The following is a 19,660-nucleotide window of genomic DNA, read 5'->3' on the forward strand; positions in this document are numbered from 1 at the left end:
TATATTGTAGACGAGCCGGATAAACGCTCCTACTGATACAGAGCCAGGCGTGGCCGTAAAGATGGACTCCATTTTTCTGTGTTCCCACATTTTGAGGATACAAAACAAATATAAGACCAGGAAAAGACAGCAAAGACAAATTGAGCATAAAACAACCAGTGATGCGAGACACTTCAGAAATGTGCAAGAGAACAGCTGGAAGATCAGCCAGAGGTCAGCGTAAGAAGCCGACTGGTTGCTGAAGGAAATCTGGTTTCAGGTTTACCACAGATCAGAGATTACATCACAAATGTGTCAACAGATGAAAACAGATGGGCAGAACACACACACACACACACACACACACCCACACACCCACACACCACACACACACACACACACCACACACACACACACACACACACACACACACACAGACACAGTCAGTTACTCCTGAATTTATACCTACACTAAAGCAGAATGGAGGGAAAAAGAGGGAAAAGATGGGAAGGAGACTGGAGTGAAGATCATACCTCACACACACTGACTAAAGTAAATGAGAAGACACAGATAGAGGAGAGATCTTTCCATGAGGACTGCTGCTGACAGGCTGGCTGACAAGGCAGCTAATCAATACAGATCGATCATGTGACTCGGCCAGTCGACGGCGGCTTTAGTCTCACACACACCTTCAATTGGAAGCCATATCGATATTATATTTTGACCCTTAAGAAGATGCTTCAAAGTTTATTTACAAGCCCTCTATATGGTGCTAATTCATATTTAAAAAATAGTAATTAGAATATGTTTGATTAGTATATGTATAAAAAGTAATTTTCTTTTAACAGAGGTAGCTGCAGAGGTCTATCCTCTGAAAAGGCTCAGGTCCACTTGTGCTGAGCTTAAACCAGAACACAATATATCCATCAATACAAAATATTTTATCAACTTGAATTAAAATAGCTTCAGATGGAACCGTTTCTTTCAAATTTATCATCTGTGCCTGAAATATTGAGTCTTAAAAACTGCTCTCTTTAATCTCCCTCTTCTCCATCTTCCTTTTTATGACTGGAGTGGATTTAAGAGGGTGAAATCAATGAGACATCAGAGTTCTGAACCGGCTCTGGAGAGTTTTCACACTGTGGAGGCTCCTCTGATTCATGTCAGTATGTAATACGAAACTAATTATTCTGGAGGAGAAAACATTTGAGCAAATATTGACATGATTTCTAGAGAAAAGGAAGCCAAACAAATCACATCAGCTATCGGAGCAGATACACTCGCAGCTCCGTCTGCGCCAGCATCGTTTGGACATGGCGGCGTCGCGGAGGCAGAGCAGGGGCGGCGAGCGCGGCGCTGGCAGCGGTAAAGCCGCTTAGCGTCACTGTCATTCCGCGTTCTTGTCGAAGCACCGGGGTGCTTCACAGCTCAGGTTCCGCATCAGCAGATTACCCACAATACACCAAGGGGATTTCCTCGCCTCAGAGGGCTTTCTGCTGGTTTGTGCTGTTTGATACATTCAGAGTAAACAGAAGAAAACCAGAGGATCTTCCTGTCTTTCCTGGCTAACTCACTGGACCTGCAACGTCTGAGGATTGTCAGGATGCTGCTGATTAAAGCTAAAAGCTCTGAACTTTAGTCTGCCTCAGTTTTATTTAGGTCCACAGACGTTCATTTCCCACATTTCAGTGGCGTGTTTGACTAGTTTCACCTCCTAGAGCTCAACAAACAGTTCAACAATTGTCAGACGATTCAGATGGGTCCAGGTTTATCAGTGGGTATCTGGGAGTCTGCGTTCATTCTACCACCCTAGGAAATGCTCAAAAACAAGAAGTTACACGTAAGCACATCAAAATTAACTTGGAAACTTGAGTAAATGTGCATTGTGTCTATATTTATTGTGGGCAGTTGATTACAGTAATGAACAGCTTAAGAAATAAAAGGATGGACTGGTGTCCTGTTGGAGGTGTATTCCTGAAAGTTCTCCTAAAGAAAAGCCGGACCAGAAAAGTGCTGACACTGATGGATGTACAATAGCTACAAATCTCCCATTTCCATGACAACTAGAAATAAAGTCAGTAAAATGGAGCCATCAAATATTTCAGAACTGTGAGAAGAAACATCAAGTTTCTCATTTTCAAATCTATGAGAGTCTTTCGATGGATGGAACCTGCTGAACACCATCTTCTGAATGATCACACAAAAATCCCCGTTCTCCTCTTTTATCAAGTCAAGCAGCCTTTTCAGCAGCGTTCCAGGCCTGGATGCATTCAGCTGGTTACAACCTATAAACCTTGTCAACAGTGTGTCTAATGGAAACATCTGGGCACAGGTTGGTGGCAGATGCCTGAAGATCAAACGTGTGTTCTACAGACGTGACTCCCAGCCTCCAGGGTCTGTGGTGTCCCTGTACCTGCTACCAGTTTGTGAGCCTTCGTCATCGGAGCAGGTCATCAAAAAAAGGAGCCTGATGAGGGCAAATGAAAACGCTGCAGCGTCAGAGTTAACGGGGGCTTTTTTTCCCATCGCAGCGCTTTCAGAAGGATGAGGATGTGCAGCGTGGGAGGCACCGCAGCTAGTAAAGTGATTAATATGGAGCTGCGATTCATGGAAACAAACACGTACACGCGGCAGACAACAACACGTGCTGCTGGGTGTCACTCCATGCCTGAATGATCGTGTCACCGATATGTGTTCAAGGATCACCGCGTCACAATGAAACCACTTAATTAACTGATCTAGATGTTTTCATCAGCTGATGGTTATGAGGAGGGGCAGCAGAGACCAATGTTCCGTTACAGCGAACAGAGACACCGTCATTTTTCACCCTTTCACTTTCTCTTTGTTGTTCTAAGGCTTCTTTAGCTACAAATTGAATTAATGTTCTGTGAGACAATGAGCAGTCGTCCTGAGCACTGCCTGTCACCGCTGATGGGAAAGAGTGATTTCATCTGAAAATGTATTGGTCTCTTTGGGTATTCTTATCCGCCTCCGAGCTAGGGATGATTTTCTGTTCACCAAATTATTTTTGGGACTTTAAACTCTTAAATTTGACTCTTGAATTTCACATGACCTGATGGTTAATAACAGAAGTCTTTTCCAAGCCTTTTTTTAACAGGTCTGCACTACTTGAAGCGTATGCCATGAAGCCAGCACCTTCGGTAAAGATTCATGGCGAAACTCTGACCCAGTTTCCCTCCGTCATTCATTAGAGGAGCTTTCTTTCACATCTGTAGACCTATACAGAACCGTAGTCTCCACTTGGGTCTAATCCCTGCTCCCGTCTGAGAGCCGAGGGAGGAGGTTCCTCTGTTCTCTGTGATAATAGCAGAGCATCGAAGTGAAGTGGTTTATACACTCTGCACACTCGACTCTGCATGTGGTAATTATCTCCCATCTCAGCAGCTTGTGGCAACTTCCCCAACTCCATTCCTCCCCCTAATCTCCTCTCAACTCCTCTCCCCTATCTCCCCATCTTCTCTCTAAGCTCTCTCTCATATCCTTCTTGGAGCCAAAGACAGTGGCAGGGTTGACCTGTGATACTCAAACCACCTTACTGATCTACCCAACCCACCGCATAATTCATTCCTGCCTGATTTAAAAGTCCTGTTCTGACCGGTGTTACCATCATTCTACACGTTTAACCATAAGAAAGGGAGGGAAAATCCTGACACCATTCAAAATCTCATTTTTCTCCAACAAAAAAACCCTGGTTTTGGTGCCGGTTCCACTTATGCTACTGAAATTATGTCCACATAAGGACTATCATACAGGCCCCAGCACCACACAAAACCACCCTGGCAGAAGAAGGGGATGAAGAAGGTGGATAATCTGCATTCAGTCATGAAGAAAGCTGAAAATGCCCCCTACCACCACCACGACCCCAGTATGGGGTTATCAACAATGTCGGGTTATGTCCAGCCTTCAGGCTGGAAGGAGACCAGCTGGGCATGTTCAGGCCTGAAGCTTTCTTCTCTAATCTGTAGGTTATCATCACCCCCACTGTGAAAATAACTGACCTGGAACCTCTCCTCAATCCCTGCTGGGAATTCTCCACTGGAACTTTCCTCCAGAGGGGTAATCTCCACAACTCACAGCCCTGGGTTCATTACTGCACTCTCTGCACCACACACACCTTTTTTATTTAGCTTAGTGCACTTCTGTAGCGTAGAGCCACAGAAATCTCAGTGTCAGTAAACAAACACAGCACATCTCAATGAATCCTGCTGATAAAGGGTTCCGATCTGATTTTAATAACCGGATCACTGCAGCCTCACTGCTTCATCGAGGCAGCCTAACGGCATCAGGAAAGAGTCTGGAACATGCTGAGGTTGGATTAGCTTGACTGTCAAACAAGCTGCTCTGATGCAAATACCTTTGATGTCGATCTTCAGCTCCAAATAAATGAAGAATAAAAGTTGTTTAAGCTTCTCTGTCAACCTGGTTTGACACTGGACTCAAACTTTAGTTGAAAAGTCACATTTCCACTGCTGTACATCCTCAACGTGATTTAATTACTTGTTTTCCCTAATTTATGTTGTTTTATTCATGAATTCCTCTGTGTAGGTGACTCTCCAGAGCGTTGGGGAACACCTGTGTGAGAGGAGCAGAAGACAACAAAGCCTCGGCAGCTTCATGGCTGGATTTTTTTTTACCTTCCTGCCAGAATTCGAAGCCCTATCACTTTCCCTGCTACTGCGCTCCGACAGATCCGCAGCAACACAATGACTGAGGATAGATAATCACATAACCGCCGCACCCCTGCTCACACACACACACACACACACACACACACACACAACTCCTATACAAGATAAATGAGCACTATCGGCCCCGAACTTCCCTGCTAACAGATTATTGTGTAACCATATCCCCGCTTTCCCACCTCCTACTCTCACTTTGTCAAACAAACTCACACACACACACACACACACACACACACACACACACACACACACACACACACACACACACACACACTTGTTAGCCACCTTATGTTATCCCAACAGCAGATGAAGAATGAGATCCAGAGCAAGACGACACCCCGTATACTAAAACATGCAAACACACAAAAAACACACAAACAGATGAGCAGATTGTAGCATTCTTCTCGCTGAAAGCTGGAGTCGCGTCCCGCTGTGCTCGCCACCAGCAGCCGCTGCTCCAATCATCCAGGACATAGTCATGATGATTGTAACTGCCAGAATAAACAGCCTGCTGATTACTGCCCACACACCAAAAACCTGGCTCGCCCTGATTCACACAGTAACCTTTAATTATCGGGTGAACATCAAAGAGGACAAATGGATGCTTCCTTTCATCTTCCACTGCTCCACAAATACCAGAAACATCATTTGGCAACAACATGGCTGCAGCCAAACAACCGGTGGGGTTGCTTTTATAAGGCAAAGGGCGATTTTACTTTCCCTCTTTCCTCAGGTCTGATCTGAAGTCAGGCGGTTTGCTCTTCACTTACGTTATGATGAATTACATTTTTGTTTTCAGGGAATTTGCGCTCACATCTTTAACAGTGAGTTCTGTTGCCAACTCGACTGTGTGTGTGTGTGTGTCACACAAGTAAAAACAGGGGTTTAGTTTTTGACCAGCCTCAAGTATGTCAAAAACAGTAATAGCACAAACACACACACGCACACACACACACACGCACACACACACACACACACACACACACACACACACAGAGCCAGCAAGTCTGACTGGGCTCCTACACATTTTCCACGACTGTCTAGTTTTTGTTTCTATTTCCTGAATTGTGCAAGAAGGCGACTTCTGTCACAGCAGCAAGCTCCTTATCTTCCTGCAGAGCATCTTCCCAGCACAGAGGACGCCGTCTGCGAGGAGGAGTTCTGTCCTGATGGTTTAATTCAATTTCTTATCAGACAAAGATGCTGTAATTTCTGTGGTTTGTCTATGTAAATGTGTTTTCTTCCACAATCTAAATTTATTTTAGTGTAGACTGAGGATTAATTAGGAGTCCTTGTGTGTGTGTGTGTGTGTGTGTGTGTGTGTGTGTGTGTGTGTGTGTGTGTGTGTGAGAGAGAGAGAGAGAGAGATGCGTCTGCTCATGTCTGCAGGCTCCAGGAGTTTAGCTCTGATAAGTTTCATTTCTAAGAATGCTCAGCAGATCTGTATATCACAGCATCAGGTGAGTTTGTGTAACACAAATTTCTCCAGAGGTCAGATCTGATAGACTGTGTGTGTGTGTGTGTGTGTGTGTGTGTGTTGGTGGGAGGTACCTGAAGTGTCGCGTATCTCGAAGGGCACGGTTGCTGGGGATGCGCTCACTCTCCCTCTGGTTGAAGGCGTACAGGGTGTACGGGTCATCTCCGGGTTTCCAGCGGCGAGCGTTCAAATAACCCCGCTCGTCAAAACGCTCCAACATGTCCTCCCACTCTGCATCTGAGATCTGTCCATCAGGCAGGAGAAAGAAAAACAGAGTTGTTGTGTTTTGTCTGCTTGGCTCTTTCTCAATGAGATGGTTTAAATTTGGGGTCTGAATAACAATTTTAAATAGTTGGCTCTTGATCGCCCCCTGGTGGGCCGGAGGACAAGAACAAAACTCCTCATGTTATCTGAGACCTTCTGTTCAGTTTAAGTTTAACCACCTATTTATGTCCAAAGGTGTAGAAAAACATTATAATTGACATCTGAGTGATGAAGACATATTTTATATCACATTAACATCAAAGATAACTGGATTAAAACGGTATCAAATCTACTACAAATGTCTCAAACTGTTTCTGATGAAAAGCGTTTCTGCAGACGTTTGCTGGCATTTTCTCTCCATCAGAGATCAGACAGATTGGCTGGATTCAGTCACAAATGACACGTCTGTGGATGGTGACCTGTCATTACCAAACCGTGTGTGTGTGTGTGTGTGTGTGTTTGAGAAAAGGAGCATTTGCAGCATAGACCTTTTAAAAACGCATCAGGAGGGCTTTTAGAGGTAATTGAAGCTAAAGAAGATTCAGGATGGTCTTAACTGTCTTGTCTCTTCTTGAAAAAGACAAATGTCGAATTTTAGTCTTTTTCTTGTTGTTGCCTGGTTTTTATGAAGCTTTTGTTTCTTTAAGATGATCCACCAGGGGGCTTTGATGTGTTTTAGCATCCAACTAGACAAGCTCTCATTAGTAATCAGGTGGTAACAGGCTAAAGTTTAACCTCGATACCAGATCAAGTTGGTTCACATGGACCATAACGGCAAGGCTCAAAATTTGCCAGATGGCTAAGACAAGCTCATTTAAAAACACCAATCATCACATCTGTCCTCTAATAAAAAAAATAATGAGGGTGCTTTTAATAAAACATGTGTATTTTGTTGTTAAAAGCAGCGGCGTACGCCTTTAATATCCAAAGAGACAAAGTGCTGAGTGTGCGCTTCAGTAAACGTCAGACTTCAACCACGTTCAGTCTGTGGCACACAGGAAGAACCCGGCCGGCCCAAAAACAAACGCTGCAAAATAAGATACAGGAAGTTAATGTTGCAGATAAATCCTGCTCAGCTCCCAACAGCTGTCTGGAGTTAAAACATAAGGAGGCAGAAGAAAACACAGCTTGTGTGTGTGCGTGTGTGAAAAATAGAGGGCAAACCAAAGAATTAGCATTGTGATTGCATGTACACATACATGCAGAAGAGCCCAAGCTAAGAACCAGAACCTTCAGCCCAGTCCAGGCCCAGTCCAGGTACCCCTGCTAGTCTTCTTCTGGATCTGCTTTAAATAAAGTTTTACTCCATTTTCAAAACTTTGCAGTTAGTTGACATCACACTAAACCATGAGATAGGGAGGACAGCTCCTGATACAGGTGAGGGGTAGAGAAACATGGGAGTAAAACAGAGGGAAACAAGACGGGCAATAAGGCTGTAACCTTACAAAAAGGGATTTTAGCAGCTACAGCAACAGCAGCCAAGTTCCATATAAAGAAAATTGTCTCCCACAATTCTATAAAATTATCCACAGCGCCGACAGGAAATTCTTATGAAAATATAATAGCATGTGAGCTCAGCTGGCAATAACCTTGTAAAAACAAGATTTCACTGTTACGAAGCAGTTTTAAATCATGACTAATTAATATCTAACATATTACAGGTTGGAATTTCCATCGGGATAATGATCAGCCAGGCCAAAAATACAGAGAGATGCAGAAAAAACCAGAACTTCTCCACTTTCACTCCTCCTCCTCCTCATTATTCAGCCGTACGACTTGCTGATGCGACACATTGTCTAAATGGGGCCATTAGAGGACTGTGTGTGTGTGTGTGTGCGTGCGTGCGTGCGTGTGTGTGTGTTTTCACTTGGTTTCTATAACAATTGAACCAGAAGAGGAAGGATGGATGAAAAGAAAATGAAAAGAAGAGAGCGAGGAGGGAAGAACGGAGAAAAGATGGAGATTATGAAACTAACAAAAAGAAAAGAGACGACATGAAAGAAGAGCAGCAGGAAAAGACCCATAATGATAAAGGAATAAACTGAAAAGAGGCTTCATACCTCTGCTAGCAGCTGCTTTAGCTGGAGGCGGACGTGCTACATTTGCTAACAGTGCTTACGATCAACATGCCGAAGCTTCGAAAACACATTTGCCACAATAAATCTTTCAATACAGCAGAGCGCTCCTGTCACAGAGAACATCTACGGCACTGTGCAGTCAGCAGCCCTGCTCTGGAGCATGTTCTCCAGTGGAACCCTGCACTCCAACACTGATGAAACCCATCCTCCAGATCCTGCTGATGCTGAGGAAAAAACAAATAAATAACAAATAACTGAAAAGAACATATGAATTAAACAAGAGCTTCTGCAAGAGGTTGAAAGTGACTGATGGCAGGAGGAGACAGAGGACAAGAAAGGACAGAAAAATAAAGACTGACAAGATTAGAAACATGGCAAGACAAAGAGGAGGGAAGTGTGATTAAGCTTTCTGAAGACACACACACACACACACAGACACACACACACACACACACACACTTTCATTCCTCCCTGTAAAACGTGTTTGCCTCGGCTTCAAGGTTCTCTGGATTTTATCCTATTTACAAAACACACTCACACACACACACACACACACACACTCTCACAGCTTGTCTTCTTAATGCACCATGGCATCCTCTCAATGCCTCTACCAACCCCTGAACATGAACACAGACATTCAATTAAACGAACCCCAGGCATGAAGCGCTGGACAAACACTGGGAATCTGTGTGTGTGTGTGTGTGTGTGTGTGTGGTGTGTGTGTGTGTGTGTGTGTGTGTGTGTGTGTGTGTGTGTGTGAACCAAGCCACCAAGGAACCTATTAATGCGTCCAGATGAGACAGACTGATATGTATGTAGAATAATAAAGCCTGAAACCTGCATACATGCACGCTCATTATCTCCTGCTCTTTCTCTCTCTCTCTAACACACACACACACACACACACCACACACACACACACACACACACACACACACACACACACACACACCTTAGATCAGTTATAGGTGCCACTTTAATGAAATCGGTACAATTACTACATATGAGCTCTGACATTAGAAACTTGCTACCATTGTTAGCGACGTGGCCTCACAGCTTTTCTCTTCGTGCTCTACTGGGATTTCCAGTGCAGCTCTGACTGGTGCGTCGTGCACCAGACCGGTGGGGGTGTCAGGAGTGGACTCATGTTGGGGTCTGCGTAAAGACCCAGTAGGGCTATCAAGGGGAATTCCCCTAAAACATCGACTCCAGTCTGACCGAGGCCTTTCTAAAGTCTCGTGGTCAGTTTGCAGTTCCACAAAAACAAACGTTACATCTCAGGTTTAGCTGTTTCAGATCCAAACTTCTGCTCTGCTGTTGCTGCGTTTCTCAGTGACTTTAACCTCAATCTGTGACCCAGACAGAGGATGAATTACCCATCATACCCCTGGAATAAATCATACATGAAGTCTGTGTGTGTGTGTGTGTGTGTGTGTGTGTGTGTGTGTGTGTGTGTGTGTGTGTGTGTGTGTGTGTGTGTGTGTGCCATTATCTTCACACTAAATACTGTGTAAAAAGGCCGGCTGGCTTGTTTCTCCAGGTGAAAGGTGGGATTAAACTCTGCCGTTATTCCAAAGGTGTGAAGAGAATCAAGAATAATCCGACAGATGGGCGTGGGGTCTGTTCTCCTTCAGCTATTCTTCTTATGCCTTCTCCACCTGCAGATGCTGCCAGTTTCACCGGATTATTTAGTTCACAGTGCAAATAACAACAGAGAGAAAAGGCTGATTATTTTCTGAATTTGTCATTTTCAACAACATCATGCTGGAGTTGTGAGAATACAAACACATAAATATGCATTTTAGGCTCCAGAGTAAGAATTTCATGGTAAAGTCTGTGAAATCTGTACTTTGAATAATAAATAAAAGAAAGAGATTAAAAATTCAACTACAACAGATAAAAGGCAAAACCCAAGAAGGCTGATTATTCAGGGTGAAGACAGAAAACAAAAACATGAGCAAAAAAAAAAGCATCAAATCTGGGATTATTTGCAGTCCAGATGCTGCATAAATCATCCATGTGTTCAGCGCTCCACAGACCTCATTTACATAGACTCTTTCATAATCCCGTTATCGCAACCCTGCCAATTAGTTTTTGTGCCACGAGGAGGTATCAAAGTTTCCTTATCTTTGGGTCACGGCTAACTATCTCGTTACCCTGTGAAACCCAAAGCTGTTTTGTCAGATTGTGACTTCAGATCGGCAGATTCACATCAGAGCTGCGACTGTGCAGCAGAGCCACAGTCCCAGGAAACCGATGATCAATGCGACTTCTCTCCTTTAATCAGGGGGGAAGCGGATAAAGTGTGACTGATGAAATTCAAAACTGCCTGGAACCAACGCGCCGCCTTTAGATTAGGAGATTATTCAACTTTGATGATGAGAAAATTGATTTTCTTAATCTTTGCAAAGTGATAATTAATTTGTGATAATTCATGCAAATGCTAATAAAGAGTCATTCAAGGATGGACAGGAGAAAAAAAGGGCTGAACATTTATTTTAGGCATTTTAGAAACTTTTAAAACACCAGCTAACAGTTCCTTCGTGCCTGATGCCAGTCGGTTTGTGCGTGTGAGTGGAGTTCGTGTCAGCACGCCACACGTGACCGCCGCCGCACTGACATGAACTCCACTCACACACACCAACGAGATGGATGCCTCTACACGTTTGTGTTGCTAGCATTGTTGGCTAACACCAGCAAACGATGCCGGTTTATGTGATACTGTGTAGGAAGAAGCTACAGGACACTAACAGGACAACAGATTTACTGACCTCAAACATCATCACTGTGGCCAACAGTCATTGTGACGCACAGGAGGCCATTTTGGACCGCAAATGAGTGTGACTCCAGATCTGATGCCGCAACTGGGAACTTTTTAACAAGCAAAGATTTTAGGCAGCTAGCAGTTAGCAGCTAATCCAAAGAGGAACAAGAAACCAGGAACTCTGCAGAGGCCACCGGAAGACTGGTGATGAGCTTGTCGACCATGTTGACAAAAGCAGTAACGGCCCCTCTGTGAGTAAAGGCTGCAGAAGTCTTGCACGTTATGATTTGCACATCTCCTCTATCTTATGTAAATAGCTAAATAGCTCCTGCACTTATAGTCTAAGGCATTTAATGTACACACCATCTGTAAAATATGTTTATAGCACAACCCAGTAAACGATTGTAAAAATAACCGCACATACTGTATTTATTAAGTTATTATCCTCACTTGCTGCTTCTTTTGCACTTCTGGTTAGATGCTAAACTGCATTTTGTTGCTCTGTACCTGTACATGTGCAATAACAATAAAGTTGAATCTAATCTAATCTAATCTTTAGGCGATCCGTTTGCAAGTCTTACTTGTTTACGCAGTTAAAAAATGGCTGCCAGTACGCACCAAAAAGAGCGGTGAGGCAACACACGGCAACATTTGTTTAATTTTAAGATGTGTGACAATTTATCTTCATTGTAACCATGGTAACACTCATTCATTTTGCTTGTCATTAACACTTGACTGTTAATCACATTCAGTAATCCAGTTAAATGCTAAAACTGCTGTTAGCATTTTATCCCAGTCATTTTCACATGGCTCCTTTACCAGTCACTAAACGTAGTAACATGACATTAGCATTGTACAGCAGATAATCTCCTCCTTCATCATGTCTTTCCTCCCTTCCTCCACACCTCTCCTCCTCATCCTCACCTCTTCCACTTTCACCTCCTCATCTTTCCTTCCTCCAACTGGCTGTTGTTTGTTTGAAGTCAGAGCTTATTGAGCTCAGGTCCAGAGAGAGCACCATCACATCAATACATGGCACACACACACACACACACACACACACACACACACACACACACACACACACACACACACACACACACACACACACACTCATCAATTAAGGCTGTGTGTAGATCTCAGCCTGCAGCAGTGGTGCCTGCTTGGTTTCTACATTGTTTTCTGTTCCAGCTCATACATCTCTGTCTAGGATCCACACACACTCACACAGACACAAGCGCACATGTATGCACACACACACATACACACACAAAGGCAGCGCTACACACTATTAGTTTTGTCCCCCACAGCAAAGGATGTTTCCCCACAACCTTTTCAGGAAAATAAGGAACATTATTTGCATTTCTTCCCTCAGGTGTGGACTGGAATTTTAGGGTTTTTCTGTCTTAAAGATTCTGCTTTAAATAAATTTCCACTCCTGAAGGAAGAAATGATGGACAGGCAAGAATTGGTCCACGTCTGCTGCACAGAATATATTTGTGCGGTCAAGAAGAGTCTTAAGACTCATCTAACCTTGTGGGTATGAATTGATTAAAACATCTATGGAATATTTATACTTCATTAATATGGGCTGATAAGCGCTTAAAATCCTGCCAGCATGGAATCATTAAAGATATTTAAATGGACATTAAATCGGGAAAATGGCTGATAACTGCTGCAGCTGAAGATGTTTCACTGATTCTGATCAAACATCATTAGGTGAAAGACGAGAAAGACACTTGAGTTTAGAGCTCATAACAAAAAAAAGAAGCAGGAACTCAGAAAACTGACATGACTGACGTGTAATTAACACACTCTCATCAATGATTTCTGAGCTACTACGAGTCTAATTACTCTGATTAAATCCTACAGAGGTGCGTGCAAACATTTCATTTTCCTCAGGTGCACGTGCAATGAATTATGGGAAAAGGGAGGTTGTGCAACAGCTGTTTGTTGGTGCTGTAGCACATCTGTCTTTTTTTTTCTGGATTCCCTTTATAGCAGATTCAGTACATGTGGTCACATGACCACAGGTGCACACACATGCATGCCCACATGCGTGTTGCTCACACATGCATATCAGAAACTAACCCTCCTAAACTCCATATGGGGATGAAAGAGCAGATGTGAGTGACAGAGAGAGAGTGACAGAGAGAGAGAGTGACAGGGAGAGAGAGAGAGCGTGACAGAGAGACAGAGAGTGACAGAGAGAGAGAGAGAGTGACAGGGAGAGAGAGAGAGAGAGTGACAGAGAGAGAGTGACAGGAGAGAGAGAGCGAGCGAGGGAGCGTATGTAGGTGTTTACATGGAAAATTCTCCTTGAATTTTAAGTGTTTTCTTTGCAGCTTTGCAGACTTCCTCTTGTTCTCATCTGAGCTCTAAACTGCATGAGTGTGTGTGCATATTTATAAGATGACAGATGGGATGTAATTTGTTACCTTGTTCACGTGCACAGTTTACCCTTTGTGCTCACACATGCATGTTTTATCATCTCGGTGAGGATTCTAGTCTCACTGACACCCAAAGCTGGAAAAAACCGGTAGAAACGGAATAATTCTCTACAAATTGTGAACATTCTTTTCACATTCTCTTTAAATAAAGAGCATTAGTTGAATCTGTGAACTGCGTCGGGGGGGGGGCAGACCGCTAATCTCCCCCCTGGATTGTCTGGAGCCGGCCCTGTCTGTGCTGCTGCAGAGCCGAAGTCCTGAACATTGAAATGTGGACTGCTGCAGCAAAAAGAACACTGATAATTAAATATTCATGACACACATTTCCATAATTCGCCGGGCGCCTCGTTATTTGGTGTTTTGAAATTAGATTTTGGCAGCAAACACGAGCCTCATTTGTGGTCCCTGAACAGGTTAATCAGATTTTGTCCAGAAAGGTGCAGTTTCACAAACCAGGGGTATTTTCAGATAAATACACACACAGCTGCCACGAAAACACGACACTTTTGATGCATCTGGTTACATTCAAAACAGATTTATGCCCCCCCCCCCCCCCCATAGTCCTGCTCTAATTCATACTTATAATTCCAGCAGACGGCCGACTGAGAAACTGTTTATTCAATCACGTCTGTTCAACATTCTTCACCTCTACCTGCACCAGTAAATATGAGTGAGTGTGTGTGTGTGGGGGGGGGCTGAAGAAGGAGATGTGCTGGTTGGAGCAGCAGCAGGAGGAGGAGGAGGATGATGCTGGTTTAAACCCTCCTGGTTATATCTCATCCGCTCTCGTGAAGAGGCGACTAACTTCTAAAGGGGAGGAGACGTCTGCAGCTAGCAGCAACGATAGCAGCAAGAGAGCCAACAAGGAGCTTCAGATCTGCTGAAGAAAGGCTCCGCAGACACCTGTTACACCTGTCTGTTCCGTCACGCACACATACACATAGATGGTGATATTAGACCCCCGGCGCTCCTCAATGGGAAACCAGGAAGGAACTGGATTGATAAAGCGCTTCCCTCCTCTTTGACCACGCAAAGCTCTTTCCAGAGACGGAGCTGGAGGATAGCGGCTCCCCTGCACCTCTGCTGACAACAACCATCACATCTCAACAGCACATTAGCACCAGGCTGTGGGGAAGAAGGTCATTCAAAGCTCCTAACAATCTCACGGACATACGTGGGAGCTACGGTGCCGACAACAGGAAGTCTGAAGCAGCTCCGTTGTTGTTGCAGCAGAACTCGGAACACAAACAGTCATTTTGCACTCATCATCATCATCATCATCATCATCATCATCATCATCATCATCATCATCATCATCATCATCATGTCTGAATTTGTGTAGCGTGAGTGACTTGCTGGATCCTAAAAGCTTGAATCTTCTGCATGTGAGGCGCCTCTCCTCGGGCAACCGTATGGATGGTAGCATGCTAACGGTAACAGGTGACCCTGAGCGGAACTGGCACGAACACAAGTAACCGGTGACAGCCAAAACCGCCCAGGCTGTCTGTTTTACTCCTGAGTGTGTGTGTGTGTGTGTGTGTGTGTGTGTGTGTGTGTGTGTGTGTGTTCTACCAGTCTGTAACAGCCTCCATATTTTTCCTTTCTCTGTCTTTCATTGATTTTCCCTCTCCTTGCATGGCGCTCTCCTTTTGTTCCGCCATTACAATTCATTGTTTTATTAAGAAATTCGTCTCCCTTCACCCTGAGTTCTTGATTGTCCTTTCTTATCCTCCTCTCTTTTTCTCCATCTTTTCTCCTCCTTTTTTTATTCTGCTCTTACCTCTATTCTCAATAAACTAGATTGATGGGTTAATCCTGTACGCATCACGGTGAGAATTACAATATTCGCACCAGCGCACACACTCACACACACACACACACACACTCACACGCACACGCACACACACACACACACACACACACACACACACACACACACATTAACGCACCTTGATTATATTAGCACAGGGGTGGATTAATAACTAGATTACATGTAATATAAATAAAGTATTGGATGTCATCCAATCAACGTGACCTTTGTGGGAATTGGGACAATCATGGAGAGCAAACATCCCCCCAGGTGAAAGAAGCTCTCATTCGTAGAACGTTGTGAAGCCTCAATACTAACTGAAACACCGTTTGACGAGTTGTCTTCTGATACATCCGGCACATCTACCGTGGGAGAGACACGCCACGTTTGCCAAAGCTGCTTACATATTTCATCATTTTCGAGCTGAAGCAGCTGAATGTTCGGACCAAAAACCTGCTGTTTTGAATGTATTCATGCTCTGATGGTGCATCGCCAGGAGTGTTAGACGAGTATAACCAGCGGAGACCATGAGCAGTCTTTTGTGCTCAGGGGGGGGAAGAAATATGAGTATCAAGCCCGCATCTGCAGCCGAGGACCCATTTCAAAACAACATGAACTTTTCACTTGCAACAAATGTGATTTGGCCCCAGATGACAGAATCCCACTTATCAGTTGTTTTCAGTCCTTTCATGCCCGCGCGCGTGTGTGTGCATGTGCTTGTGTGTGTATGTGTGTTTAATCTCCTGCCAAAGATGCTTGATTTTGCTGCAACATCAACTGAAATATCGTATCCATGCTGATTCTGGCTGTGTTTGAATCATCTCCATCATTTATAAAGGAGAAAATGATGGAGAGAGAATAAAAAAAGCAACTTGCACGTTCTGATGTAGAAACGGCGCAGTGATTGCAAATTGTGTGTCTGCGTATAATATCAGAGGCAAAACTGCTCATTTCGCTGAACGCCACAGAGTGGTAAAATAGGAAATCACTGGAGTTGGCGAGTGACGCGCCCCAGTCTCCCGCCATCATCTCCTGAACGAGCGTTTACCGGCCACGATGGTGTTTATTGCCGTCAGACTGACGGTCTTCCGATTACAGGGCGCTGGGACAAATACGGAACAATATTCAACAAAACAAGAGGAAACTCTCACCAACGAACCGCTAAAGGGGCCAGGCTAGCACAGACTTATCAGTAGGTGGAGCCATTGACCCACACGTGGCTTCATTTCCTCAGCGTGTTTCAGTAATCGGACCCCTGGTGCCAGAGGCCAGTCTGGTTAGTCAACCTATGGGTCCTGCTGCGTAGAAAGCCTCTTATAAATCGTTATTATTCCCTCCCCGGGTGCCGGTTATAGCTGCTCTGAAAACTCATTTCCCTTTCCTCTTGTCCATGTGAATACCTCCTGATAGGAAGGAGAAGGAGAAAGGAACAATAACTGCATTTCATATGACGGGGAAATGAATTTCAACTGTGTCTGCAGCATGCACAGATGTGTAGTTTAAGGGTGTGAGCGTGTGTGCGTGCGGGTGCGGTGTGTGTGTGGGGTGACAATGTGAAGCGATTGAGCGTTGTGATACACGAGGCGAGCACACAGATTGGAGCATCAATCTTGTTTCTTGGAGAAACCAAGACCGCCTCTACAAAATGGAAAGAGAGATTCAGCTGCAGAGAAAGTTGTAATAAAGAAAAGACAAGTTAAAAGAATGATCTTTCCAGAGTGCCCCCACCATGAAAGACATGGAAATCTGAGCTCAGTAAAGGTTCATTCGTGCTCCTTTTACGTGTGATGACATGGAAGGTAAAACCAACAGTGACGCTTGTGTGTTCGTTAAATGGCCACCAGAGGGCGCTGCAAACACTGTGAGTCTTCCAACGATCTTGGACTTTCTGTCTCCTCTCTTCCTGTTAGCCTCATGGTATTTTCAGACACTGCAGTTTGGTTGTGTTTGTGATCTGTGCAGTTAAAGCGGACAGCGTTCGCACAACAGCGAGGCCGTGGTCACAAGACGCGATCTCACAGCAGCATTACAAGCAGAGACATGAAGGCACTCTGAAGTCAGCGCCCCCTACAGGGCAGGAAAATGGTGGAGAAGCCAGCAACTGCAACACCTGACAGCATCGAGATGGACAGACACAAACAGCCAGACAGACAGACACTTGTTCAGCAGTCAACAACCCAACTAATTGTTTCCTTCTTCTGAAGGCAGAAACTGCATAAAGATCTTCTGCCAAACTGCCAGAGGGCAAAGACACACACCAACTACTACCGTGCACTGTGTGTGTGTGTGTGTGTGTGGTGTGTGTGTGTGTGTGTGTGTGTGTGTTGCAAAGGAAGTATCTGCGCTGTATAAACGATGTGCAGGCTAATCCGGGGACAAACGGGAATAGCGCATTAACATTTGAAAAGTGAACACTGCCTCACACACACACACACACACACACTCACACACACACACTCACACACACACACTCTTCCTCGGTGTAGGTTTATACTCATGCACAAGCTGAAATAATCCAGCAGTGGAGGATTTTACTCTTTTACACCAAAAAGCAGCTCCTGCTGCTCAGAAGTCACACTTTCACATCATTCTGACTTTTTAAAAGAAACCATAAGAAACTGCAATTCAAAACCTTATTCCTCTATCAACTGTTTAGCATTTAGACTCTAATGTCAAAGTTATTTTCTTACATAATTCTGGCTTTTTAAAATCCAAAATTTCGGGCTTCCTTCTGAAATAAATCGTCTGTCATGAACAATATTAATGAACCTTTATGTTTATATTCAGGTCCATTTGTCCAAACACTGAAGAATGAAGAGAAACAACAAAGAATCATTAATAGATCTGTGCCCAATAAAGAGAGAAAAACAGTCTAAAGCTCAACTTGCTGTTTTAAATAAATTAGTTTAAATAAATAAATACCAACAAATCAGCTGTTTTGTTCTGTACCAGCAACAGTCTGGACTTTTAACATTTTCACTGTCAACTTCACTCCACACAAAAAGTTGGGTCGCATAAAGAAATGGACGTATATCATAGATAAAGCCTGGCATCTCCTGCCATATAGGAACGAGTTAGAAACTTCTGAACATAAACTTGCTCAAACGACCTCTTCACTTGGGCTGCGATATAGAATTCTCCCACCATCAAAGCAGTTCAACCCATAAATGTCATTAAAAACAAGAATCTGCAAAAACACGCCCCGCACAGAGAGCCCAGGTGAGCTCGTGACTCAGTCAGGTGTGTCTCACCTGGTTGGACGCCGTCTCTCCATCTCCTGCGCCTCCACCGCCTCCTCTCACGGCTCCGCTCCCGAGCTCCGGGAGCCTCCTCCGGCTCAGCACCAGCAGGTAAACCAGCGCCCCCAGCCACACCAGCACCGCCACGGTCACCGCCAGCCTCCGACAGAGACGCTTCATTTTGCGGTCAGGGGGAGCCGGCGGCGGCGCCCGCAGCCCTCGCGGCGGCGGTCAGAAGCACATCACCGAGAAGCACGAGGAACCGAGTGCACGAGCGCGTCCTTGGAAGTGTCGGTAAAATACTGAGTCCAGAGCGGGCTGCCTCCCTCCTGTGTGTTTATGTGTGTGTGTCTCTCTCTCTCTTTCACACACACACTTCGACACGCGCACATTGGCTCGAGCGCTTGTTGGGCACGCCTGACATGAACGTGCGCGCGCGTCTTCGCCATGAAGCAGAGCGCGTGGGTCCTGGACCCTCCTGAGGGTCTGAAGGGTGGAGCTCCACCTGCTGACACCCACAACTAAACTACAACTGCACAGACAGAACTACACTGCAGGTGACAACACGCACGTGGAGCTAAACCAGGTAATGTTTCAGCAAGAAAACGCCTGTTTTCAGGGAATACACAACTCACGCGCACTGAATGTTTAATAACTGTTTCACTTTCTTCGTCCTGAGGCAGCTTTGATTTCATTGTCTCCGCCTTTTATCTGTTTCTACAGACAGTAGAGGTGATCTTATCATTTTGAATTCTTTACTTTCCAGTACATTTTTCTAACCTGGTTATTTAGTCGCTTAAACGATTTATTATTATGATCCGTAAAATGAGTACCGATAACATTCAAAACACAAGAGGGTGGAGGAAAGAGGGGGATTTAAAAAAATCCATGGA

At 44.5% G+C, this 19,660-nt stretch overlaps 1 protein-coding gene across 2 annotated transcripts in view; it reads right to left on the bottom strand.

Annotated features, from left to right (window-relative positions):
• galnt14 (UDP-N-acetyl-alpha-D-galactosamine:polypeptide N-acetylgalactosaminyltransferase 14 (GalNAc-T14)) overlaps nt 1-19,379 on the bottom strand; it is a 68,465-nt gene extending 49,086 nt beyond the window's left edge. The window contains exons 1-2 of one of the 2 annotated variants that reach the window (XM_057017613.1): nt 18,780-19,379; nt 6,237-6,406 (exon numbers count right to left, since the gene is read on the bottom strand). In XM_057017613.1, the coding sequence (XP_056873593.1) occupies nt 6,237-6,406; nt 18,780-18,947 (338 nt within the window). In that variant the 5' untranslated portion in view covers nt 18,948-19,379. The remainder of the gene's footprint in view (nt 1-6,236; nt 6,407-18,779) is intronic. The other variant, XM_057017612.1, reaches the window with a different exon arrangement.
• Between the last annotated feature and the right edge of the window lie 281 nt (nt 19,380-19,660).

Source organism: Takifugu flavidus, chromosome 19 (assembly GCF_003711565.1).
Source record: "Takifugu flavidus isolate HTHZ2018 chromosome 19, ASM371156v2, whole genome shotgun sequence".
NCBI classification, from domain to species: Eukaryota; Metazoa; Chordata; class Actinopteri; order Tetraodontiformes; family Tetraodontidae; genus Takifugu; species Takifugu flavidus.